Genomic DNA, 27,883 nt, shown 5'->3' with positions numbered 1-27,883 from the left:
ATGGAATCTTTTATTTTTATCAAATTTGCCATTATTACAACCAAAATTTCTGAGATTAAAACATTATTTTCATGGAATATTTTAACCTTCCAGTATTGTCAATTTTGTAAAACATTTTATAAGTGGCATCTAAGTTGTATATGTCTTGTACTTTTGAAAAAAAAATTAGTAGGTCACTGTGCTCATTTTTTCACAATTTGGTTAAACGTAGCAAGCAATACACAATTTTCATACTCTCTCAATATTGTCATTTTGTGTGCTTTTCAGCTGGTGCCATTGAACTGGCCAGAGTTGGATAAACTCAAGACGGCTTAGACTGAGAAATCCAAAAAGTTCACTGATGCATTTAAAAATGAATCAATTTAAGAACTTGCCCTAGGTATATGGCTCTACAACCTGCTGATATAAAGATATAGTGTTGAACATTTGCGTGCAGAACGACAAATTACATGTTTTTTTTACTCTGCGTACATTCCTAATAAATATGCGGCTATATGGTAATTTTTTTGGGGGGGACTTGAAAATTTTTGAGGGTATTGAGGGGGGATCTGAAAAAAATAAGATTTCAATCGCGATTCCTCCAGCCCCCCCCCTCACCATTTTTTTTGAACGCGGCCTTACGGTAGCGACTTAGCAATGACTCGCCCACAAGAGTAGAATGCGCCTAGGGGACAGATATTCGGACTCTAAAACTTTTACAATACTTTGTTTGGTCTCCAACTTGTGGAGAGCTTGTTTCGAAGCTCATGTGGAAATGAAGTTTTCACAGGTATACTTTTGTGAAAATCGAACATATATTTTTTCCTCATAGGGTTAATACAAGAACGAATGGCGGCCGTTTTGAATTTCAAATATCGGTAAAAATTGTGTAATTTGTTTTTCTAGTACCAAATTTTGCACAGTCACCCCTAAATTTTCGAAAGGGAATGGTTTAAAGTTTCGTTACGGAAAGTTTGAGCAAAAGTTTACGCATTTCGATTTCGAGGCTCGCACTACCTTAGGGACTGGACATAAATTACAAGGGGGTTGGTGTTTTTCGAAACACCGCTGCATCAAAAATAGTGACCCTTCATAAGTTCTTGCACAAAAATTAGTGACCCTCCCCCTTCCCACCCTTCCCTGTTACTCAATACCCCCTAACAAACCCGCAATATGTTGAAGTCCCCCTTCTGACTTGCAATACTTTTGAAGTCCCTCCCAAAAGGAAGGCAAAATGTGGCTGATATAATTCTTTTGTCCAAAAAATATCAAATCATATGTGTGTGATAATTCATGTAAATGTACTTTGCTTGAAGTGGCAGGTAAAAAGTGCATTAGTGTACAAAAAATGTAATTTTTAGATTTCATCGATAATGTTGATTCACTACATGGTAGTCTATGAGAAAATTATGAAAGTGTATTTTCCAATATAAAACTAGCAATACTTCTAGTTTCCTAGGCTATGAGGAAACTACAACTAGCACTAGTTCATCTACAGACGTTTAATAACTGATATAAATGTACTTGATTAGCATGGGTTGTTTACAAGTGCAAATGTGAACAAAGTTAATTTGATTTTGGAATTTCGCTGAAAATGTTGATCCACTATACATGGGAGTCTATGACAAAACTGTAAATAATTATTTCCCAATTAAAAACATGCACTATTTCTGCATATATGGACCCTGAATAAATGACATAATTGTATTTGATCAGAAGGTGGTTTCATGTGCATTTGTGTACAAGTAATTTGATTTTGGAATTTCGCCTACAGTCTATGAGGAAACAATGAATAATTTTTTTTAAATACAAAACTCGGTAAATCTGTGTAATTATGTATGCTTGATTATTGATTTTAATGTACTTGATTAGAAGAGGGTGGTTACACGTGCATTTGTGTACAAGAAATTTGATTTTGGAATTTCGCGTAAAATATTGATCCACTATAGTCTCTGAGGAAACTATAAAAAATTAATACAAAACTAGCTAAATCTGTGTAATTATGTATGCTTCGTTATTGATATTAATGTACTTGATTAGACTAAGTGGTTACAAGTCCATGTGTATGCAAGAAATATGATTTGGAATTTCTCCGAAATGTTGATTCACTATACATTGTAGGCTATGAGGAAACTACAAATAACACATAGGTTATCTGCATCCAAATTGTTATTCAAAGGTTGTTTGACCTGAAGCTTCTAGTTGTTATTGTTGACACTGTGCACTATTCTAAATAGTTTGTTTCTGTCAAATTCCTCAAAAAATAACTATGTACATACAGTGACGTGAACGTTTGACATCGACCTATACCCAATGTATTGTCGATGGGAGAATGATATCAAATAAGTTATCTCCCAAATTGTTATTGAAAGGCTAAGTTGAAACTTTTAGTCATTACAGGAGGCAGTTATGCACAACAGAGGAGTTGGGTAAGTAGACATCATGACAACCTAAATCTTTTGCCTCAAGTGAATGTAGCTGCTTGGATCATCAATAAACTGTTGAATATACCCTTAAACTTGCGTCCGAAGGGCGCGCCGAAAATGGAAATGGAAGAAAATGAAACTGCCAGAAAATAAGTTTTCTTATTTTCAGTATTCAATATTCTTCAATACGTGCACATATAATTTCAGCATTTGATGCATAAAAAAGGTGACCCTCCCCACAGGCTTGCACAAAATTTTATGACCCTTCCAAAATGCTTGCGCGAAAAATGGCGACCCATCCCCCAAAAACACCGGCCCACCCCCTGTAATTTATGTCCAGTCCCTTAATTCGTACATTAGCTATCGAACTGAGTATCTACACATATCAATAGAGGTCCGTTATTTTATCAGATATACGTATTGAGTACCAACGGCTGATTTACCTGGTGGGATTCGTAACTGTCTGAGAACTGCATATCCCATGATGCGAGAACATCTGTCTACAAGGAAACCCTTCATGTCGTCACCGGGAGGATCTCCATTATACCAATTACCGACGCTCAACGAAGGCACTAAGTAATTGTGAGTGTAACTCCAAAACCTTTCTCTGGTAGTCACCTATTGGAAATGACAACACGAAATATAACATTATCTTACAGTGTACAGTGTCTTGATCGAGATTCTGTTAGTTGATTCTTATACTTGGCACTTCTGTCTAGATGTTCAATATGATCATTGGGTAAGAAAGCAACTCGAGAACAGAAACAAACTTTTCCGATAATTAAATGATACACAGAGATACATAGTGTCATTTTATCGTAACTCTTACTGAGCTATAACCTGACTTTGAGCCATCATCCGAACAGCATACATGATTACACCTATGAAGCGGTCTTGACGATCTGCTATCATTTTACCCCCTGCTAGAAAAGTTCGCTTGTGACAAGAACATTTGAAGAATGACCGAAATTGTACATACGTTATAAAAGTCGTGCACCGATTCTTCCTTTGCCAGCAGTGTTTTGAGGTGTTCCATGTAACTGAACGCATTGGGATCTCTGTTGCCGTAACTGATAACCAGGAGTAGCCATAGGAAGAATATGTAGAAAAGAATTTCGCGAATAACCGCATACATTTTGATTTCTTTCATTCTCTGTTCCCTAGCTTTGTTCAGCTCTGTCTCGTCCATCGGTTTGTAAGCCAACTTCCTTTCCTTGGCGGGTTTGACAGGCTTGTGCAACCACTCTTCGTCGTCTGCCAGTTCATAATCGTCTTCATCCTCTTCCGCGTCTTCATCCTCGTCCGCATTAGGTGTTTTGAGAACCAAGGCAACAAACACACTAAGTAGTAATACCTGACGTAAGGCACAAAGAAGGATATTATGTAAAAATGATTTATCAACTAAAATATCTGACACCAAAAAAGCATTCTGGAGATACCGAAAAAATAGATGTAAAAGAAGATCGATGAGAAATCGGAGAGTCGACACAGTAATCTTTGATATATGGAGAGAGATGTTCAGTGACGATACAGGGAGACAGAGTCATAGAGACAGGGAGCGACAGAGAGACATAGCCAGGACAGAGACAGGGAGAAAAAGAGAGCGAAAGACAGGCAAACGGAGAATCAACAGAACGACCTCGCATTAAGCTGATTTTCTAATCTTCGAAAAGAAAGTTAAATGCATCCGGCCGTCTATCTACAGTTATATTTTAAATGTATTATTCGCACTGGACGCTGTACCTTGATTGGCTGGGTCAGGAAAATGGCCGTCAAGAAGGATATGATCAATGACGTAAACCATTGCCTCGTTTCCAAATCTCCTAACTGTATGGCATAGAAAGTCACGAAGGTCACCGCAACGGCCACGGATAAGAAGACGAGAAACCAAGCAATGTAGATACACCAGTGTGGAAAACCGAACGCTTTCTTCTTCTTCTTTTTTCTCTTTTCTTTCTTTGCAAGTTTTTTCTCGTTTTCACTAGCAACCATGGCGTCTATGCTCATGAACTTGTCACCATCTTCTTTCTCTTCGAAGTCTAGCAAGTACATCTCATCATTGTTTGGCTTCACTTCAATGTGTGATGGTGACACCTGTGTGTATAGGTGAAATATTTAGAATGGATTCTTCGGATAATTTATGAAAATATAATAACATACGATCATGATGGAGGAATAAGTAACGACAGTGATGTGCCAACGGAAAGTTTTAGTAGGAAAGTGCTATTGCTTAGTGCATGTGCGTAAACCGAAAGTAGCGAGGTTCCGGATAGGAAAGAAAAGACAGAAATTGCGAAGTATATACGAGCGGTGTTCATCCTTTTTGACACCCGCATTGCAGTTATACAGTGAACTCTCCGCTGTGTGTCATCCATCTTGGCACACAGTCATACAGACATACGACCACACAAACCTATAGGCACAAATGCAGAGTCTACGTTTAAATAGAGCTTACACATAAGACAAAAAAAATCAACAACAATATGTAAAACTGCTAACGGCTGATGACTGGCACATCCACCAACTATGACGATTTTTCTTGCGTGCAAAGCTGCATGTTGGACTTAGATATTTATCTTGGCGTACCATAAAAGCCCGGATGTCGGCTGGGGACTGGAGCCTTACCATGCTGCTCCTACTGTCAATTTCATTCCGTTTCTGTGCTAGCTGCTCCTTGGCGATTTCAATCCTGGATCGTCTTTTCTTCTTGGGTCTTGACTTTCTAAAGATCTGGATGACCAGGATGCTTATCGGGAACACAATGAGATTAGACTGGATGCCTATGCTGATCTGTGATGAAGATTTGGAGAAGGTCGTCCGTGAATGTCACTGTTGTCACTTCTATGGTCAGAAACTGTGCTAGCATGGAGGGACCGTGCATTAACACAGTCATCCGTCTTTTTAGGACGTAATCGGTGCATATGAGAGACTTCCATCAGTCTTTTATCAGAATAAAATTTAGCTGGTAACTGATATCAATGTGAACTAACGTTCCTTCAGATTTAGTTCGATGCTTTCCGCGCTGCTTGTCACTGTGTAGATATTTCATTGGCGAACAAGATTACTTTCTTTAAAATGTTTGTAAAACGAGCTGATGTGTCATTGCTGTCATTGTCTGTAGTTCCTTGTAGTTTCGAATTATCCATTCTTTTGTGACAACGCTATTACAAGCGCCATGGCTACTTAACCACTACCTGTTTCAGGCTAACTCATAACTTAAACTATAATTCCCTTTTCTGTCGTTTCACGATGGCTTACCTGAGCTGGGGACAGACTGAACGGCCCGAATTCCAAAGAGTCCCCGGTCTGAGGCGGGGCGACACCATACCACATGATGTTGACCAACATCTCTAACCAGAGCGCCATCATACAACAGGACAAACGCTGGCAGCGGGTGAACCGACTGCGTGGAGGTCTGGCGAAGACGGAGAACCAGAGATGGCCATCGTCCAAGTTCTTTCTGGTCGTACTGGAGAAGACGTGATCGAAACCTTGCATTTGTTCTTTGCCAGCAACAGGCAAGAGGCGATCGATCTGTAGATTTGCAAAATAAGAGAGGGGTAACAAAACTGGTCAATGTTCACGTAATATTAAAAAGTAGCAGGGTTAATTTTTTTTTGCATTTTACACAGACTGCATATTTTGAAAAGCGCGGTCTATATGTCTCGAGGCGCTATATTTGTCCAGTTTGTAGAGTGTAACATTAAAAGAGTGGCTGTAGAGGGCCTTTAGCAACTTAGTACAGATATGTTGTCAAAACATAACCAGTCTTTAGGACATCAAAGAAAAACTATGTTGTTACTACCCGAAATATATGCTAATAAGATGACGACTGCCCTTATAACTCCAAACCTCACCATACAAGACAGTGAGACAATATGCTTGTCCGGGTTATCCAGCGACAGTTATATTTCAACGATATTCCTATATATCTATGAAGCAGAGAGATGTATTTACCTGCCCATCGTCTTCGACAACAGAGAACCACCTGTTTGCGATGAAGTAGAAACGCTGGCCAGTCTGGAGGTCACGTATTGCTATGTAGGTGAGGTACCAACTCTGCATTTTGCCTTTGCCTGAGTTATCATGCCAAATCCTCATGTAATTCAAGGTACCTAGAGGCCTGCATGAAATAATCAAATGTTGTACTACATAACCTGAAGAGTCGACGTGGGAAGGATTAATAAATTAAGCTTGGAAGTAAAACAAGCCTTCATTTAAGGTTTTAAGACCAAATGAATAAATACGTGAGTTTCCAATTACTGGATATGCCCTTTTTACAACCATCCAACCGTTAACTTTTTCCCGCAGTTTTAAAATCACTTGTGATTTTGCCAAAGGCTGTTGTTGTTGTTGGTCGCAAATATTGAAATAAATACAACAATAACAACAACAATAAGCATGCATGACTGCATAAATGCGGACATGCATACATACATACATACATACATACATACATACATACATACATACATACATACATACATACATACATACATACATACATACATACATACATACATACATACATACATACATACATACATACATACTTACATACAGAACAAAACAGAAAATCGCACAATTACACCGGTTATATATATGCTGCTGTTTGTGGGATCCACATAATTTTACTCTCACTGTACCAAATTCATAATTTTACTGTCAATGTACCTCGTCACTAGTTATCTAATCTATGCCTTGTAATATGAAGACTCGCTTTAATGAAATATTGGCTGTGGCAATCTCATATTAAAATGTTCATTATTTTACCGTGGAACCGCCATAAGGAATCCATCAGCGGTACCTCGCCGAAATAGCTTTCGTTTGTCGTCTTCGAAGGCTCGTACTTCGGTCTCGTCATCATCTCCCGACAGAATGAAATTCACCTGTTTGTCGGAATCATAACGGTAAAAGCTCAGATTCATCTGGACACTGTGACAAAGTCTGATCGTATATTCTCCTTAAAAGATAAATTAAGCTACAGCTTTTTATTAACCGCCGCCGGGTCCATGCAATTATTCAGAGTAAATGTCGAAAGCCACACATTTAGAATTTTTTCCCGTTTTTCTTTTCATGGCTGTGAAATAAATGATTAAAAGCAATGCTTTCACTGCAGTAGATTATGCTTCAAATGGAAACTTAATAGCAATGAGTCATCTTGTGTCGTTGTATATCCTTACCTTGGAGTTTGTTCCTGCATTCTTTCGACGACCAGTAAGGACAATGATTTCGTACAAGTATTTGTCGTTGGGGTCGTTGTCCAGCAATGGTGTAATGCCAAGCTGCAGCGAATCATAACAAATAGCATTAGCTTGATTAAGTTTGCACAGCCGATCTCTTGTAGCCTTTAAGTGCAATCGGGAATATCCACTTATGAAACATTTGTGAAAACTAATCGTGTCTTCAAACGCGGAATCTAATTACATTATTTTGTCTTGCATACTGTAGAATAAGCGGTTTGAAAGTAAAGCTTGAGACAAATACATCATTTTTGATTATGATGTTTCTGTGAAACTCTAGCCGTGCAAACATTCGTCGTCGATTCTTATGCAAATTTATATGAAGACCGATCAGGAAATCAAACGACAAACGAGCTCAATCTATCATCGTCAACCCTTTTATATAAGTTCGTTCATCCTCTGTAATAAGTATGCACAGTCCAGTCAATTTCCGACAGTATTCAAACAAACACTCAAATGTCCCTTTCACCGAGAGGGTGTCTACCTTTCTGGAAAATTTCCTAACTTGGCAACCAATGCGTGTACTATATTTTGGCGCCTTCAGATCGATATACACGCTTCAAGGGGAATAAGCACTACTTGTTAGTTTCACTAAGTCCGCTGTTACGGTAGCCTGAGAAAGATAATGAATTTATTGAACGATAAGATATTATTTAATACAGGATTGGTCGACAGGAAAAGCTATCGAAAACTTACCATTAATAAATCTTTTTTGTCCTTTCTTCTTGCCCAGATCAATCCGATGAAATATAGAACAAAGACAACGATCGTGACAATATAGATGGTAGGATTCTTGTAGAAATCCATGTTGGCAAATACGTAGTCGAAATCGATCTCATTGGGTGGGATTATCCAGGCACTGGCGAAGTTGGTCAGATGAGAACACAGGCATTGAGTTTGTAAATAGTTTGTGTCGGAACCGACCTGAAAGAAAAGGGAAGTAGCAAACGTTGGAATTGTTCCTAGTCTGATATCTGGTGAATTGAAGTTAAATAGTGCGATATGTATGTGTATACCCTGAGCATAAGAAATTTATCTAATTCTAAATTACTTAAAGTGGGAAAAGAAGTAAAATGATAACCTATGGTAGTAATAAAACTTTGAAAAAACGTACCAGATCCATCGCAGTTTAGCACTTGCATTTGATATTCTTAAAATTATGAAAAACGAGTGCGTAAGCATATAACTCGACAAATTTATATTTCTCACTCTATTTGGAAGTATAGGTCCAAACATTAACATGCACGTTGAATTGGGGTGTATTTAGAATTGATATGGTTGGATGGGCCATCGCAAACCATTTATCATCGTGAATGTTGTATTAGTAGTACTGGGCAAGGCCGGCAGCAGTTATCGCATTTTAAGACCTGTTTGCTCGAGGCCTTTTTTACCTGGCAGCCATCTGTTGCCCACTGTTCATCACTAGCTGACCAGTACAGACACGCAGACACAGATATAGTCAGAGTGTAGTTGGTACTGAATTGCGCTTTCGCCGGAATCTCAACATTAGCACCGCTGACAAACGCGTTGTAGTCCGCATGCGTGTTGTCAAGCTCCACTAGTGCGACGACGTACTTGCCGACATTATCACCAATGTAAGAGTTGTCAAGGAAGAGGGCATATGGACTTGGTTTCAGGTTAGTTTGGCCTGTAAGTGAGATAATGAACGGGATAAACATTTAGTAAACTTACCAATTACCGATATGAGAAAGTTAGGCACGCTGTTGGTAGGTCAGTTTAAGCGGAGTAAAACTCATTCCTTGTGATTGCGAGAATTCTCGCGCAAAAAGTTTAAGAAAACTATCCTCATATAGTAACCATGAGAATTGAAATTTTCGTCGACATATTTTTAGTGTTGTGAGTTTACTTTGCAGATCGTCGATGTAAGAGACAATCTAACGTGCTGTTTTGACAATTTTAAAAACAATTCCCCCATCCGATTCTCAGTGCTGCCAAGTCGCACTTGATCGTGTAGGAAGAAAGGAAAACTTCGGGATAAGTAGGAAAAGCTCCATTCTCTACACAGAGAGAACATTTCTATGAAAAGCATGAAGGAAGCAAACATAAATTGAGGCTAAACAAGGATGAATTGAATCATTCTGCATGACTTTGATGTAAACAAACCATGCAAACTCATTTCCATTCAAAAGCTAGGACTATAACCATATTGAATGACAAGGGTAACAATGTATAACAGAGACCACTTCCCAGTCAAGATTACTCAGTTCCGTTAAAATAGAAGTTTTTTGTTTTACTGAGCCGAAGACAACTGTCCTTGCATTTTAAGTCATATGGATTGAAATCATTCTTGTAACAGTAAAAAGTGAAATGTAAAAATTGTGTTAGCGTTATGTAACGGTCTATATTCGGGTAGATACTGCAAACAGTAATGTAAATTCAAATTACCGGCTAAAGCCATGTTGCTTGGTATCAAGACACGCTCGTCATACTCGTCGGCCGTTGGTCTGTCCATGTACCGCAGATACATCGCAAACTGAACAGTAAAGTCATCTGGGACCACTTCGATGTACACAGAACAGTCAGTGTCAACATCTGATACGTTGAAGTTATGGAAAACCATGACAGTATCGTTCAACGGTTGTGATGAATAGTAGGTTGATTCCGCTGGCGTATTGGCGGGCCTTGGAATGTACGCCTCGATCGGTTTCGCTGTATTTACGATTGACATCTCGTCGCCGCTGACGTTGCGGTAGTTGAGAACCATCACTTCGGTCTCCTCTGACACCCTAAGACTGTTTTCACCATTGAAAAGGTATGGATTTTTAGATAACTTCAGCAACTGTTGAAAATAAATTGAAGAAAAGCAATTGTAACAAGACGTTCCGAGGCATACCGGTTCGCTGTAATTCCCTGATATTGTTAACTCTGTGTAACCGGCGATGAGATACATAGACTTATTCTGCATTTGTTTAAGCTTAATCATTTAAGATGAAAAGTGATGGAACCATTACCAAGGTGTAGCCAAAAATAAAGACAGAAGCCACGAATGCAGGAAATCAGTCTTTTTAAGTAGGAAGATAACCAGCCTATGTGAAGATAACCAGCCTTTGTGAAGATCGATTACACATAAAAAAAGCTGTGATTACAGATTATGTGCAACAGATGACATCATTGAGAACATATTGACACTTTAGAGAGGACGGTGGTTTAAAAATACGATGCCTTCGGAAGGGAAGCTGACAATCTAAACTCCTGCTATTACAACAACTGTTATTGGTCGAGTCACAGACTTTTGAAAAAGACCTGTATGGTCGACTTTCGACTTTAAAACTCGGCAAACATAAATAGGCAAGAAATACTATAATACTAGTATTGGTATTATGATTATCGACTTTTAACAACATTACAAAAGTTAGAAGAAGAATCCTTATGGCGCAGATACCTCCATATCAACAATTTCCTTCATATCGCAGTTCTGTCCAGGGCTGTTCTTGATTGCACACCATTCAGGGACGGCAAAACTACCCTTTCCCATAACGAAGGTTCGGTTGGCGATATCGAACGGATAACTGCGTTGAAGTTTGACTGAAATGGACGACGTTTCCATTTCTAGTGGGTCTTCTCCGGGCAACTTGGTTTTAAGGAGAGAGCGCGTGACTGACGTCAGAGCGCTTTCCACGAAGTTGACGGTTTGCCTTGACTGATTGAATGGAAACGAAAAAATATTCTTCAGAATGAATTGAAGTGTAAAAATCTAGCAGATGTAATAATTACCTAATTACCTCTCATTCATGTAATACATACAGTTTCAAGTTAAAAGTTGTCCTTTGATTGGTGTTTTCTTCTCAAATCGGATGTGTTCACTCCTTGCTTTCAACAGTTTAGCAGAAAAGAAGAAACGGATTTAAATATTTTATTAACCTTGCTTTCCTTTGATCCAATCACTTGGTCCGATGGAGTTATTATTTCCTCACTAGGACTGTCAACCCCTAGAAGATCACAGAACAGAATAAACTATTTCAAACATCACTTCGAACCATACAATTACTTGTCATGTCTCGGTTTTTGTAAATGTACACTGTCGCTGTACAGCTGTACTCGTATTCCGTAGCAAGTCGTCTACGTTCGGTGTTGATAAACCGTCAACTTAGTTCGGTTTTCGTTCCAGAGTCTACAATCAAACTCTACATTTTTCCATAGATACTCCATTGTCGTGCCTGCATTGTCACATATGCCTGACGACCGACTGCTAGTACAACAGACATCAAAGTGAAGAAAATATTGTAATCGCATATTGTTACGAAGGAAATTTGTTTCTCAGAAAACTTTTAGTGTGGTACGAAGTTCAAACTTTCAGTATAGTACAGAGTTCAGTGTGTAACAGTTTAAGTGAACCTACTCTGTGAATTTTACGTAATTTGACTTCATGAAATCTAACAGTTATGTGTTAATTGGGTACTGTGACAAACAACACAAAGTTGATGGTAATCTAGCATATAATTGTCATTTAATTCACGCATACTCTTAATTGTCGGAACTATCACGAAGTAGTTGAGCAGATGTTTGCTCAGGATGATGTCAGCATAAACGGATGTTTGTATGAACAAGTTGAAAGTTTAAGGGTTGACGTTTCTAATAATATATGTTGTTTTCGCCAGTGTCTAATTAATTTACGAGAGTTCTCCGGAAGAGTAGCTTATGAAACAGTTTCACTGATTATGATTTGTAATTCATTACCCGCTGATTGTTTTTAAAGTTGTTTGTTCAATTAAGTTTTACCTTGAATTATTGTAATGGGTTGAATCGCATTTCCATGTATAATTAAGTTAAGGAGTTATATAGTTAGGTGTTAACTTGATAGAGTAGCCTTTTATCATCAGCGGCTCTTCTGTAAGCATCTTTATCGAAGAAATAAAGATTGCCATTTGTCATCCACAAGCCACTACTCTGGTCGATCTCTGGTATCCTGCTCGTAAGACGATCGAAGTCAGCGCTATAACAATATATATGTTTTAAATTCCCGGTTCTAGTTTAGGAAATCACCAACGCAATCAAAAGAATTTTCAGACGCATACTTACAGTCAGTGTATGTACCAACACTGGATTGGTAAACGCTCTCAAAGACGTCGGTTCCCTCCTGTCCAGTCTCTTCGTACTGGTCTAAAACTGTCAATGGATTCATCATAGCATGGTGTACTCCCTACAAATTATGAAAATCAAAATATGCTCATCAGTTTTATTTAATCATTTTGTGACCTCGGATCAAATTCGTTGTGTTTGAACAAAGCAAGATGTTTTTAACATAGCAGTTCCACTTTTATTGATATGAACGTACTGATTCAGACTTGATAACAACAGCAACGAAAAACAACTAAAAAGTTAACATTAAAGCTCCATCAGCTGTATCTTTTTGCATTTTGCTTTGCAGAGATGTTTTAGATTCCTGTTATTATGCCCTTGAAAATGTAACAACTTCAATCCTTGATGATGAATTTGATCCATTTATTTAATTCATGCGCTTAATGACACTCGTATATAGCGCATTTCTGAGTTGCAGCTAGGAAATTATTTAGTTGTTAAAACCCTAAGTTGTGTGTCCATCGCTAACGTCTGTCGTCACACTGCCGTGTCAACACTTTTACATATTTGATTTCAAATATAACCATCTTACTGGAAAATGCAAAACCAGATATGAACTGAATATGCTCACGTGTTTTACAACAGGTTCATTAATAGTAGTGCGCTTCACAGAACAATGAGATATATGTTATCACTATATGTAGCAGGTTTTTTTCAACTTCTCACAGTACTCTCAGAGTTAAATCACTAATTACAAAACTTTATTTAATATGCAAATGAACTGTTCATTAACTTGACACTGCTCAATGCTTTATGGGACAATTAGATATCCATCAGATCAACATTTGTAGCACGTTTTATTTAATTTAATGCTGTAATTTTAGAGTAATGTCACTAATTACAAAGTTCATTAAATATGCAAATAAACCCTAATTTAACTTGACACTGTTCAATGATTCATAGCACAATTAAATGTTTATCAAATCAATATCTGTAGCACGTTTCACAAAATTTTGGTGCCGAAATTTCAGAGTTATATACCTAATTACAAAGTTTATTAAATATTCAAATGAACCCTTAATTAACTTTACACTACTAAATGCTTTACAATACAGTTAGATATCTGTCGTATCAGTATGTGCAGCAGTTTTCATCACATTTGATGCAGTTATTTCGGAGTTATATGACTATTTATAAGACTTCATGAAATATGCAAATGAGCTAATTATTAACTTGACACTGCTCAATGCTTCTCAGTACAATTGGATATTTATCAGATCAACATCTGTAGCAAGTTTCATCAAATTTAACGCTGTAATTTTGGAGTAATATCACTAATTACAAAGTTCATTAAATATGCAAATGAACCCTTAATTAACTTCACACAACTAAATGTTCTACACCACAATTAGATATCTGTCGGATCAGTATCTGCAGCAGATTTCATCACATTTGGTGCAGTTATTTTGGAGTTATATCACTAATTACAAAACTTCATGAAATATGCAAATGACCTATTTGTTAATTTGACACTGCCAAATGCTTCTCAGCACAATTAGATATTTATCAAAACAGTATCTGTACCCAATTTCACTGACTTGGGTGCCGTAATTTCAGAGTTATATACCTATTACAAAGTTCATTAAATATGCAAATCAACCCTTAATTAATTTCACACTACTAAATGCTTTACACTACAGTTAGATATCAGTCGGATCAGTATCTGCAGCAGATTTCATCACATTTGGTGAAGTTATATCGGAGTTACTAGTATATGACTAATTACAAACCTTCATAAAATATGCAAATTAGCTATTTATTAACTTGACACTGCCTAATGTTTCTAAGTATAATTAGATATATATCAGATCAATATTTGTTGCAAGTATCATCAAGTTTGGTGCAGGAATTTCAGAGTTATCTCACTAATAACAAAAGTTCATTAAATATGCAAATGAGAAGATAATTGACATGACACTCACAGTATCATCATAATGTTCTTAGATTGTCATCTGTGAAAAGTTTCATGAAATTTTGTGCAGTATTTCTTGATATATGTCTACACTGTCATTACCGTCTCCATAGGGAAACCATTGTACGGAAAAAAACGATATTGCATAACTTCATTAATATGCAAGCCACACTAACCAAAATCTGATCAGTTCTTGCAAGTAGCATATGGTACCTGTGTACCAAATCTGACTTGAATCCGTTAAGGCGTTTTTGAGTTATCGTGTAAACAGACAGACAGACAGACACACACACACACACACTAACACACGGACAGACAGACAGACATCGCTATGACATTAGCCCACGTGTTTACACACGTGAGCTAATGATACATCTAATGGGGCTTTAACAGGTAATGATTATTATCACAATGGATCGTGTCAAATATCAATCAATTAGAAATCAACTATTATACATTTGGGTAGTATACGACAAAAAATTGTAAAAAAATATGGACTACAGTCTTGCATTTTTGCAGCAAATATTCCCATTGGGCCATAAATTACATGTGTGTTAAAATGCCTTCAGAGCATATGAAAGGTTGGGCGGAAACGGAAACTTTTAAAAATGTTGTAAGCGGTGAACCCAATCAAACACAGAAGAATCTTTGGAAGATTGTGCGTTATTTTTAACAATTCCAAAAACTAGGGCAAGAAAGTTTCAAAAGGTTAGGTCTGACTTCAACAGAAACACACACACATTTTTTTCGATCTGACTTAAAAAAGTCGTATCGAAAAGAATTGACTTCTGGAAAAATATTGTCATGCTCCATCAATTTCGGAATAATATTGTTAAATCTTGGAATTTTAAAAGGTGCTTGCTGACATCTGTTACGATAGCTAATGTGCATCGTTTCTGACTCATTTCCACACAGTCAATCATGTAGCCTCCAAGTTTTGGCCTCCCTAAGTTTATGTAAACAATGACGATCTACCGATCAAATATAATCTTCCGAGCCGCATGAACATTGCCTAGAAACAGACTTATTGAGCAATCGAGACAGATGAAAGGAAACAGGGAAATGTTAAGAGAGAAATTTCGATTGATTCCTAGAGTGCTGAAGCTTATTTCGCTTCAATTGAGGGTATCATACCTCCAGGACATTCCCGATCGTTCCAAGGATCCCTTTTGCAGCGACGTCTAATGTTTCTTCGTCAGTAGTCGATGATAGCTCCGAAAAAACACCAGCCAAGTCGGTCACAAGACCAGCCGACTTAACCTAACATTAAACATACAGGTGTGAATGGTGTTAGATTGGAGTACACATAATTAGCAATACCATACCTAGTGGAATTGATTTGAAAACAAAATGTTTAACTTGGAAATGTCTCCTTACCAAGGCATCATGGGATAGTTCAGTTGTCACTTCCGTGACAACAGACGTTGTACTGGAGACGAGTGTCAAGTCTTCCATGGAGTCCAAACTACCGCTCGATACAGAGTTCATAAACACGCCGCGCAGCTGTAAGAGTGATCAAAGATTCGACTCCGTTACAGTGCTGTCACATTCAGTTCAAATTCGGTTCAATTCAGTTCAAATTCGTTAAGTTTACGCCATTATCATCAATGTAAGAGCTCCTAACTATATCTCCTGAGTATTCAACAAATACATTCGATGTCCTCTTCGACAATACTATATCTCCTGAGTATTCAACAAATACATTCGATGTCCATTTCGACAATTTGTTATTTGGCGCTTTTATTTTTTTCTCTCCAAGTTTCAACATATTTTGGCCTGTCCTAGCAAGTGAAACGGCGAGACTCTGCGACTTTGCCCTCTCATTGCAAACCAAAATAATCTCTTTTGCTTTCAGGTGTACTGATTGCAATCAAATTAGATCGAATCGATTACTCTAGAACGCCAAGCTCTGATACTCACATAGGCTCGTCTGTTTCTACCCAATTCCTTGGCGGCAAATGAAGCAGCTGCCTGTTAACAAACAAACAAACAAATAAACAAACAAATAAACAAACAAAACTATGACCAGCGTATCATTCAGTTACAGTTAGTTAAAGTATTAATTGCATGAATTTTAGAAGATAAGATAGAATACACAATCAGTTTGATTCCTAGAGTGCTGAAGCTTATTTTATTTTGAAATAAAATGCGACACTCTTTAACTGAAAGTTTTTACAAAAGTTCCTTTAAACATTTTATGTCCTGGTGACAACAGTTTATCGACTGTCTGAATGCATCTGCAGCAGAACAATTTTCAACTTTTATGTCCAGGCATTGAAGTTCCTTATTCCGTGTTATTTCTTTGAAGGGATAAAGGAGGAAAGCATTGATTTAATGTTTACTGCAGTCGCTGTTTATGCTAACAAAGACTGCATTACCTCAGGTGTAACGCTGGCCGTTGTTGTACTGTAGTCCCCGTACTGGTTCTCGTACTCATTTCCTTCAGAAGAAATAAAGAAGCATAATTCTTGTGATCAAACTGTCACCATTTCATGAAGGACTGGCAGCACGCAATTTAATTTTAGTTTGTATTTCCCCACCCTAAAACGAATATTACAATGTTGTTTGCTTTGCGTGTGTCACATCGACAGAAATTATTTTCTAAAAATTTCAAAGCTATGGTAGAGAGTGATGCACAGACTTGCAAACTGCGTTTGAACAAAGTTCAAGAGTCAAATCCTATAAAATATCTTTGCGCACTGTTTTGTAACTTACGGTCGGCAATACTTAGTCCATTTAGCTGGGAGGCGTCTATGAGGACCTGCTTGTTGATTTCCCGTGTATTTCCACTGGCCGCCAAATCAGCATATTGACGAAGATCACCCACTGTTTTATTGAATAGATGTTCCATGATATCACCGGCATCTTTGTCGTCTGGGGGTCTTACCTAGTAATGATAGAGGAATATTCGCACAGATTTTACACTACTAATAAAGAATATTTGCGGTCTTTGAGTTAATTTTCAAAACCCCGAAAGACGAGCAATCTCTCAATCTTTCAATCTCTCAGATATCTATGAATATGTTTCACAGGTGAGTAAATCATACGACTTATATGGCACGACAGTGACATCTTCAAACGAGTTCTCTCTGTGTCTCTGTCTCTCTCTCATAATTTATTACACACCTGGATTTCATCTATCAAAACTGTAGTATATGCCCCAAGGTCATCGTATATCTTCACCATAAGTTCTTGAAAGTACGCGTTTGACTCTGATCCCAGCGGTGGGAACATCTCCATGTTCGATTGCATTCCGAAAGTGATTTGCTTAGGAACTGTCGAATTGGCAGACACACCTGTGAAACATTGCAAATGAGAAGGTAAGATATTTGACAGTGTTCTGATAGTTCTCTGAAGCAATTTGCAGTGATTTTATGTTCATGGGTGATGTTGATTCCATTGTGCATGATCTAGTTCTAATAAGACTGGGTGCACTGAAATGCCAGATAATTCAGCATTTTGTTTTTCACCGAACACACTCGCTACGTTGTATGTTTTAATGCTATCTAAAACTTGGCATGAATTATCTTTGTAGATTTTCCATATTGTGTTTTTTAAAAAATTACAACAAACATTTCCGCATAACAATTTTTCATGGTGATTGTTTTGCTTTTTCCATTTTTAAAAGTATTACGGTGATTACATTTCTTTGAAACAGTAATTGCAGTTGATACATATACAGCGTCCAGGACCTAATGTAATGAATCCTTTGGGAAATTTACTGGTTTGTCAAAAACATCCTGAAAAATCACAGTTTTTCTCATAGGCTCGCCTAGGCAATTTCAAAAATTACGGATTTTTTCTGTGTTACCAAATAAATTGCGTCTGACATGCTATTTTTGGAACTAATTTATTTTACTTCCGATCCAAACTGGAAATACTCACTGTAGAATTGATAGTTTTTGATTCCATCTTCATCGATCCAATCATTACACTGTACACTGAATAGGTCAGTGCTGACCACACCACTTGTTGGAGTAACACTACATGTACCACCAGAGGGCGGTTGATTCAAATAAATCGTCAGGTAACTACTTCCAGAAATACCGCTTGGACGAGTTCCGGTCAAGGTCATACTGTATCGAGTCCAGGTGGGATTACGCTCAAATAAATCCCTCTTGATATGCAGATACGGCGTCCGGTCGCCTAGTTTGTGATAATCGGAAAAAGTAAAAAGTATCTTCAATTTCCATGCTTACATTTTCTAGACTAAAAATATTCTATTTTATATTAAATGGTGGCTTTCGTGATTACTATCACCTCCGCAACAACAAATGATTAGAAGCAATAAAACAGCGAAAAAACAGAGATACTATTTGTTCTCGATTCCAAATCTCACCAGTTGCGAAGCTCCTCCAACCGTCTATATTCTCATATTCCTCTGATGTGTAATTGTAAAACTGTAACTGCCACTGGTAGGTCAAATCATCATGGCAACCACTGAGGCAACTACCGGTCATGCGCAGACTCGAGCTGGGGTTGATTTTTCTTCCCCCAAATACCTGGAAACACTCCGTACTGGGTGCACAACTGGAAAGAGAGCAAAGTTACACTGCAGAATTAAAATGCGCTTATTATCGTAAAAGTAAAACGGAGACCCTCTTTTGAGCGTTACATTTTGTGGCGTATTCTGTTTGCTTGATATCAAATGCTCAGCAAATTCAATTTTACGTTTGAAAATTGACAAACAAAGACGAAGTCCTTCATTTTGAAAGAGTTTTATGTGAATATCTTTGTTATGTGAGACATGTTATGTGTTCAAATTCCTCAAAACTTCTTAACGGCGTATTCATAACCTAAATAACTAGGCCGTATTTACTGAACTGCCCCTCCCCTCCATACCAACAGAAGAAAGCATTTTGAAGTAAAATGTCACAGTTGTAACTCATTCTGAAGCTATAAGGGAAAGAGAAAAACTAGACAATCACAACAACGCATCAGTATTGCCCAATGTCAAGGACAATAAACAACTCTCCCTTTTTGGCATGACTACACAATTATCTATTTGAAAGCCGTTCAACATGTCCAAATCGATCACAGGCTTCATACTCTAACTTTACAACTAATTAAAGCCGTGTACTCACTCGATTTCCATGATCGGTGGGTCTCCAGTGGTCACAGTCACAAAGACAGTGTTATTTCCTCGTTTGGTTCCACTTTCAACAATTGTCATAAACTCATGGGTCACATTTTCTGTCATGTAAGTCGTGTCAACGGGCAGAGTCCAGTCACTATGGTCCAATAGTCCGGGCCCTGAATGAGAGTTAAAAATCAAACCTGTCAAAACTCCGATCGAAATGATTGTTTTGGTAATAAGATTACAATCAACCTGGACGAAATGACGTCACGTTACTTTCACCATAATATCAATGATTATTGCGTCGTGTCTAAATCTGCCGACCGATTTTACAAACCACCATTTGCTCTTGTCATAATCACTCGACTCAAATTTGTAACGCAGAAACTCTCTCTGAACACTGTCACGTTTAGTTACTCGTATAGGTAGTTGTTTTTCTTGGTAGTTGAGAAGTTCATCCCATTCCATGTTATGAGCGACTGATATGACTCACCGGCATTGAAACAACCTCCCTGATCAATTGCAGGACGTGTCAGATTCTTTGGGTAGCCACCAACTGGATTGCCTTCGTCCAACTCTCTGTTGTCAGTCAGTGGCCATGGTTCATAAACTTGACGGCAGTAGTACAACACCTTTGTAAAGCCCTGTGTTAGTCAGCAGGAAAAGTCTCAATGAGTCGACATGAATGACACTGAACATTCAACATATATTTCTGTAAGAAATGGGAACTGTACCACTCGTTATAAGAGGCGATTTCCATTGGATGTATTGTTGAACCTTCAAGAACCAGCTAAGTTTGCTGGAGTTACATTTGGGCCACAAAATGTAGGACAGCTTTGCTCACCCCTTATTTCGGTTACGCGCGTTATTAAATTCACCAGGCCACCTGTTTCATTTCGTTGGAAATGTAAGCTTACTTTATCTAGTAATTTAGTTAACAGGTATATTTCCAAAAAATATGGTTAACTATGCCAGAGTTTTCTGAAAAAGTCTTTGAATTTTTCGAGAAAGCGAAAGAAACTAGGAAATATGTTTTGCATTTACCTGGTCCAAGTTTGGGGCGATGTCAGGATCTCTGGAGTATTTTCGTGGTTCCAGCGTGAACACTTGACCCCAACCAACCTCTATTCTGGTTGCTTCTGATTCTAGAACCCTTACTTCCAAATCGGATGTCTTGACTTCAATAAATTCGTTGACGTAACCTGAGAATACATCGCCGTTTGTATCTGCGGGGTCCATTTGGACATAATAAGTAAATTTGTAAGTCCCTGAGGTCAGATAATACGGCGGGAGTCTTATTTCAGCCGTTTCGGCATCGGGCAGGTAGCGTGGATCACTTTCTGTCAGGGACGCCAAATCTACAGCCGTAGCCGGGATCTCTAACCCCGTGCTAGGATTAATTTCAACATAAGACCAAGCCTTGAAGTTGTTTCTTGTGGCTGCACATTGAAGATATGTGATTCCCTGTATGAGGATGGGGTTGAATCTGTAGACAGCCCGCGGGCCTTGCCAGTAAGGTGAACCATCTCGGATGCTGAGTGACGGAGATCTACAATCAACGTCGGACACTGTGAAGTCCTGACTCACTTCGTAGAACGACACCAAATTGAAGCCGTGGACACGCAGTCGAAAGCTACCAGTTGAGGTATAAGTGTGGCTGATAGCATTGGAGGCAGACAGCGTCGTGACATAACCGCTGACCTGGTAGTTCGCGTGCTGGGAGCACGTCACTTGAACGCCGTAGAATTGGAATGGAGAACCGTCCCCGTAGTCTATTGCGATGCAAGAGTCAGTCCCAGGGTGTGTTATATCGACAGTGAAATCCTTGGCTTCGTTGGCTGCGGTCTGTCCACCTTCCAATATCGAAATACCCTTGATGTTTGCCTGAATTTCTATATTTTTCGAAGTTGACACAGTCGGCGTCACAGCATTTGTTGCATCCATGTGGACGGTGTAGGGGCCAATCTGTTGTGTGGGTTTCAACGAAAATCGACAAGTTGATGATCAAGAGTGGCCCATTCAAATGTCCCAGTAAATACTGATTTTCAAATTTATTGCAAAACTATCTTACAGGACTTAGATTTTCATTTATATACCACGTTATTATGCATAATGAATTTGATTTTGTTTGTTAGTTGCAACCAAAACCTCTATAACTCAAGTTCTGTATAAGGCAACAAACATGGTTGCATTACAAATATGTGGATTGTTTTTGTTTCTTTGAAATGATCAAAATCTGCAAATCTCACCGCATTATACTTGTGTGAAAACCTCTTCTCTGTTGTAACTTGAGGGACAGGTGGCCCATCTCCGAAGTCGGTGTATGTATAAGTAATTGTTGTGCCTGCCGTGGAAACACATGTGAAAATGTTTAATCGTTTGTCCTTGTTGCTGTACAGTGCGTCACTGTGCCAAGAACTCAATGTCATAATTTTAACGTCAGTCAACCATTTCACTTTCTCCACCTTCAGAGAGTTTTATGTATACGCTCATTTGAGAATGGAAATCTTTCACGATTTTGTCAACCTTCGAAATCTAGTACCACATATATCTTGTATGCAAATACTCAGACAAACGCAGAAACAAAATTGTGTGTAACGGGCCGAATGAATTTTCCTGTGGACTTCATTTTGCCTCGGAGTATACTGTACCTGTATCATGGGTCCCTTCGAAGACGACTTCAGAATCCATTGGAAAGATATTCTGCAAGGGACCGTGTCCGACCACGGCCGTGCCGTCATTAGATGTGGGTGGTATGTATAGGGGCAAAATTCCAAGATTGGTAATGGTTTCGTAAGAGCCAGCCTGTCAGTGGTGAGATTTTTGAAAAAAGTGCGATAAACTAAGTAAATATCGTCAGCTGAGGTCTGTGACGTAGTGTGAAATACGTGGCACTGTCTACTTTAAATTGATCGAACTGCATGGGATGAAACTACCGTACCTATTCTGCCTATTAACATAAAATAAGGAGATCATTGTAAATTTTCATCATTTCCTCCGAAATTTCGCAAAGTTTGGTTAGCACTTTCAGTGATCATTAAAGTTAATGCCGTTGCAAGGCAATTTACTAAGTCTTTGGCGAAACACTCTGCATAACTTTCACATCAAATCAATGCTCGTGGGATAAATGAGTGATAAATTCCAAAATAGTTTCAAAAGTGCAAATACTAAAATGGATTCCTCGTATAAATTCTAGCACTTTTGTCTCATCCAAATGTGTGTATTTATTACATTTTTCTTACCACAACATCGAATTCTTCACGACTAACAAGATTAAAGATGATAATCTTGCCAGCATATTCATCTGCGAATCTGAATACATGGGTGACGTCAGAGTTGACATCGCCCGGATTTGTCAAACCTAGTGTTGTGATGGAACTGTTCTCGAAGTCACCAAAGACAACCATAAACTGAGCATCGGTCGGCGGATACTCGTTGACTCCTGGATTGTACTGGATGTTGTAAGTCACGGGATCTAGACAGATTTAGAAGAGAACAACGCTGTGATTTCATTTTCTCGGATAGCTTCTGAAATGCAATAAACTACTAACCACCAGCGGTAAAGTAATATCACTTGTAAAAAGCATAGCATGAAAACACGGACGTTTCGGATTCCACCCTTTGTCAGCACCCTAACCCGAAACGTCCGCGTTTTTATCGTCTGCTTTTAACAAGTGCTTTTATCTCCCGCTGGTCGTTTAGTATTTTATTGTATCAATTTCCACTTGCTGCAATTTTATCCCTCTTTTGAGGTAGTTTGTAATTTCTAAGATGCATGTGGCTGAATTGTTTCATTGCTCTGTACACGGCTGCGTGTTTTTGAGGTGAAAACATTAACAGCTCATCTACAATTTATAACGTTTCGATGTTTATAACAGAATCAGAAATCCTTCCATTTAGTCTAATAAATACTGCCACAAAAGAACATAAATGCTCTGAACGCAAAACGAGTACGCAGTGACCCCTACTATAAACCATTCAAAGTGTGCAGTACAAGAAATCCCCCGAGACATGCTGATTCATATGCCATTACATAGCTCTAGCAACACTTCTAGTAATTTCTGCCGAAGGCAAGTGTTAAAACGCACGGAACAGCGCCACCTATCCAGGTGAAGTGATTGAACCAGCATTGTGGAAGAATGAAATTTATATTCAAAAGACTCACCGTCGTGTACAGGTGCATTGTGGGTGAACTGATAGTTTCTGAGGACTGGTCTTTGCACATCGATTTCATAGGTTTCTATCAGCGAGTTGATATAGTTGCTGGCGTTCACAGTAATTACCATGTGTCCATCAGATGAATATGTATGGATCTTCTCGTCCGGATCAGCATATGAAGCAGCTGGAAAGATTTTAAGAAAAATGTCAAGGGCGAAGACACCAGGCTTTGTCTTATTAGGTAGGCATCGTCCAGATGAGGAACTTGAGAGTCCGGGTTCAGACTATATTTTTATAGGAGCATGGGGAGAATGCAACATTTATTTCCTTTCAAGTTGTGAATGAAACAAACCCATCTCATCATATTACTTGATTGAATATATAATTTGAAGGTTTACCTTGCCTGGTGGTAACTTCTTCGTTACCGTCACCCCAGGACCATGTGTAATTGACAGGAGTTCCTGTGCTCACCCAGGCTTTAACTACAACGTCATCACCAATGCCAATGAGATCCACGTCCACTTCTATGTAGAGCCCTGTAACATTCAATTGAAAGAAAAACGCCAATACAATTATAAAATGCAGGGTGCAGTTTAGAAATTTCTCTGTAAAGTAGTATGGTGTCTGTTGAAAGTTAAAAGTATTTGATAAAGCGAGACTTCTCATACCCTCTAATAATTGCTGGTCCTATTAACAAAATCTGAGTGGACGCCAGGTAAAAACGACGAAAGGACAATAGAAATATATGTCATTGTGTCGGTCGGTCTGCGTGGTTCGAATTCCGTCTCCCCGTCCCTCCTACAGTATCACTATCTGTCTCAACTCTCCTGTTGGACACTGTCCATCCAATTAAACTACCTGATGAGTAAATATCTCTTCCGACAGTCAACCTGGTCAAACTCTCTGTCGGCTCTCTAGTTACATGGTTTACCTTACCTGCAATAGGTTCTTGGACGTGTACTATGGTAGAGACTGTGTGGTCCGATGGTAAACTATTCGTGGCCGTGGAACTAACAGTGTACTCTCCGGTTGACAGATATGAATGGGTCACTAGGGCCAGAGAAGGGTCTGACGTTATGGCCCGTATCAAGTGACGTTCGGCGCTGCTGACACTGCTTCCTATTGGGAAGAGCTCACCTATCGTCGGAGTGGAGGCGATGTTGTCGTACTTGAATTCGATAGGGTCACCAATCGCGACGCCATGGTAACCGATTTGAGCCCCGTTGACATGGGCTCTGAAACCCAGTTTGTCACCCACATCGACATTGAAGAGCAGCTCGTCAGGGATAGACTCAAGTTTTATCAGATTGTATCCCGTGCTGGTAACGGTGGCGGTATACACCCATACAACCCTGTAGTCTGACATTGGATTCAAGCTTGCATCTCCACTCTGAACATGGCGTTGTGGCTCTGCATCGCAGGTGTTCGGCGTATCCCGAGGGACACATCGCTTCCGACTGAGGCAGAACACCTCGCTGGAGGTGCAGATATCTTGGTAGAGAGGGTTAGCGTCAGGGTTCCACACACCAGCACAGCTCGACTCACACAGATTGGTCTTCGCACAGTAAGATGTACCAGCACTGTAGTCACAATCTGGACGTAAAACCTTTTGCATGCAATAAAATAAGATACTTTCCGTATTTTAAAGCTTTTCATGTTAATATTTAGAAGATGTAATAGACGAGTTGAAGTAGACCAGTTGTCGTCGAAGTAACAGTGCGAACAGAATTGAACATCATATCTGTATCTATTTCCAAGGTGTAACCACCAAGGTCGTATTTCAACCGTTGTAGATAAATGTATATACACACACACACACACACACACACACACACACACACACACACACACACACACACATACATACATATATATATATATATATATATATATATATATATATATATATAATATATATATATATATATATATATATATATATATATATATACAGTGCGTATCGGATCATAGTCTATCGTGCATGAACTTCAAATTCCACCCCTTGTTTACATTTCGCTACCTACCAAGAGCTCTATTGTACTGTCAGTGCCAAGGTCAGAGATATAGACTTCCCAGGCAATGAGTCGTCCATACTCAGTTATCTCAGCTTCCGGCACGATCCAAACGTCACTGTTGCCTCCAAGCAAGCCCCCACCGTCAGTCACCCCAGGGTCGATGTACTGTGGGACTGGTCGTCCAAATGCAAACAACAGTGGATCTGTGAAAATAAGTAAATGGCAAAAGACATGCAGAGTGTTCAGACCGACAAGTGTATCGTACAATGGCTGTGATTTGATTATGGCTGCATGATACTCTGGTAATGTAAAGTGATTATACTGACTGTTGGTTCAAGTGCAAAAAAGGCAGCGAGGCAATTCAATGAACTTGTACTTTGGACCAAAATGTTTGTATCATGATACATGTAATTCAATAAAACCACAAAGAGGGATAACTAATATAAAATAACTTAGCAATACTATGAATACTTACTCATCACGCAATGCATTTTAACTCTGCCCAATCGTTAGTTCAAACCTATTCAGTAAATCCCCCATAATACAAAATAATTCCGCCTACTTCATCAGTTTTCATTGTCACTCTTAGTTTCTGATTTTGACGTAATCTTGGCATCTTCAACCCCATAGTAACTACCATTAATAATACTGCTATCTTATTCTGAACAAGGCGGGAAACTTAAGATGAGGTACCCGCTACCTGGCAATTTTTAAGAGCAATACGTCCGCATGTAACAACAGTTCAAGCAGCGATACTGACATATCGAGCGAAGTATATTGATGTTGTGTAAGAAATTTTACCACTCGAAAATAACTCGTGAATCCACGATCTTTAAAGCGCGAGGCGTAGCAACTAGAAAGGACAACAGTGTAAACAGTGATGACGCATTACACAAAAGAAACTAATCTAATACGCCATTCGTTTTCCCCAAATGGTCGAATGTCGTTAAAAATAATCCATGGCTTCAAAGAACCCCTGGGAAACTAAAAGCATGAACAACATTTAGACAAATATGACAACAAGCTATAAAATATTTAATGCTATCCATAGTCTTATTTATAATTTTTACCCACTGTTTCTCCTTACACCATACCTGCAATACTGAACGCCGGTACTTGGGCTGAGCCAAGGTCCATAGAGAGTGTCATATCGGACCCTTCGATGACAGTCGTGATACATCGGACCTCATCACCAGGTTGTACCACTAGAGGGCATTCCAGAGACATCCTGTCCACACCCGCCATTGCGTACACTCTGATGGCATCGTAGGCAGGCTTCAAATAGAAATACAATCGTAACTTTGGCGAGTTGTGCGGTCCAACAATCAGGGGCAGATGAAACGTTTTCGAAAACGAATACTAACCAGAAATAAACTTCCGTGAATTGTACAGTCGAGAGTTCTAGATTTTCGGAGATTGGAATCTTGTATTAGGCTGATATGTGAAAATTTAAAGAAGGCATCAGTGAAAAGGAAAATTATAAATTTCCATTAAAAGTAATGCAGAGTATTTACAATTACTGGAAATATATTTCATTTCCTACACTAAGCTTTTCTGAAAAGGCAATGTATTAAATTTCTTTTCGTCGTCAAATTCATTTGTTTAGAAATGGGTAAACGTACCTGGCACGGCAAAAATTGCGGATATAGGCTCGAGAAGCTAAGTTACAAAACTTATCGACATTTATGACCAAAATAGAAAAAAATACACTGAAGGAGTTACAGCAGTCGGAAGAATAATGGCGCTCCATCATTGTTCCAAGTCCCTAAAGATTTCAAACTCTCCTCTACTTATCACAATCCAATGTAATAAGGGTTCCTTTAGCGAAATACGAAAGATTATAAATCATCTAGTACATGTTTATAGTTCCATTCCATAAGACATTAATCTAATGTAAACCCGAGATGTACAACTGGAAATACAGTAATTATTAAGCATTTTTTTCATTTTCATATCCGATCTTATTAGGAGCA

The 27,883-nt window shown here is 38.7% G+C and overlaps 1 protein-coding gene across 2 annotated transcripts in view; it reads right to left on the bottom strand.

Moving 5' to 3' along the window:
- LOC139152033 (polycystin family receptor for egg jelly-like) overlaps positions 1-27,883 on the bottom strand; it is a 44,295-nt gene that overhangs the window by 4,481 nt on the left and 11,931 nt on the right. Inside the window, exons 4-36 of one of the 2 annotated variants that reach the window (XM_070725119.1) lie at positions 27,005-27,185; positions 25,920-26,113; positions 24,832-25,501; positions 24,294-24,431; positions 23,903-24,079; positions 22,980-23,212; positions 22,389-22,542; positions 21,987-22,081; positions 20,782-21,702; positions 20,231-20,381; positions 19,745-19,913; positions 19,000-19,190; positions 18,546-18,806; positions 17,787-17,956; positions 17,376-17,547; positions 17,039-17,100; positions 16,581-16,631; positions 16,038-16,163; positions 15,795-15,920; positions 12,689-12,809; positions 11,531-11,598; positions 11,052-11,309; positions 10,055-10,448; positions 9,040-9,296; positions 8,345-8,572; positions 7,589-7,690; positions 7,179-7,294; positions 6,363-6,528; positions 5,664-5,939; positions 5,031-5,195; positions 4,149-4,499; positions 3,385-3,759; positions 2,849-3,023 (exon numbers count right to left, since the gene is read on the bottom strand). In XM_070725119.1, the coding sequence (XP_070581220.1) occupies positions 2,849-3,023; positions 3,385-3,759; positions 4,149-4,499; positions 5,031-5,195; positions 5,664-5,939; positions 6,363-6,528; positions 7,179-7,294; positions 7,589-7,690; positions 8,345-8,572; positions 9,040-9,296; positions 10,055-10,448; positions 11,052-11,309; positions 11,531-11,598; positions 12,689-12,809; positions 15,795-15,920; positions 16,038-16,163; positions 16,581-16,631; positions 17,039-17,100; positions 17,376-17,547; positions 17,787-17,956; positions 18,546-18,806; positions 19,000-19,190; positions 19,745-19,913; positions 20,231-20,381; positions 20,782-21,702; positions 21,987-22,081; positions 22,389-22,542; positions 22,980-23,212; positions 23,903-24,079; positions 24,294-24,431; positions 24,832-25,501; positions 25,920-26,113; positions 27,005-27,185 (7,294 nt within the window). Of the gene's footprint in view, positions 1-2,848; positions 3,024-3,384; positions 3,760-4,148; positions 4,500-4,991; positions 5,196-5,663; positions 5,940-6,362; positions 6,529-7,178; positions 7,295-7,588; positions 7,691-8,344; positions 8,573-9,039; positions 9,297-10,054; positions 10,449-11,051; positions 11,310-11,530; positions 11,599-12,688; positions 12,810-15,794; positions 15,921-16,037; positions 16,164-16,580; positions 16,632-17,038; positions 17,101-17,375; positions 17,548-17,786; positions 17,957-18,545; positions 18,807-18,999; positions 19,191-19,744; positions 19,914-20,230; positions 20,382-20,781; positions 21,703-21,986; positions 22,082-22,388; positions 22,543-22,979; positions 23,213-23,902; positions 24,080-24,293; positions 24,432-24,831; positions 25,502-25,919; positions 26,114-27,004; positions 27,186-27,883 lie in introns of both variants that reach the window. The other variant, XM_070725118.1, reaches the window with a different exon arrangement.

The sequence above is a fragment of the Ptychodera flava genome, chromosome 15, assembly GCF_041260155.1.
Source record: "Ptychodera flava strain L36383 chromosome 15, AS_Pfla_20210202, whole genome shotgun sequence".
In the NCBI taxonomy this organism is placed as follows: Eukaryota; Metazoa; Hemichordata; class Enteropneusta; family Ptychoderidae; genus Ptychodera; species Ptychodera flava.
The sequence above is the reverse complement of the archived record's forward strand: the minus strand, read 5'-3'. Positions and strand labels throughout refer to the sequence as shown.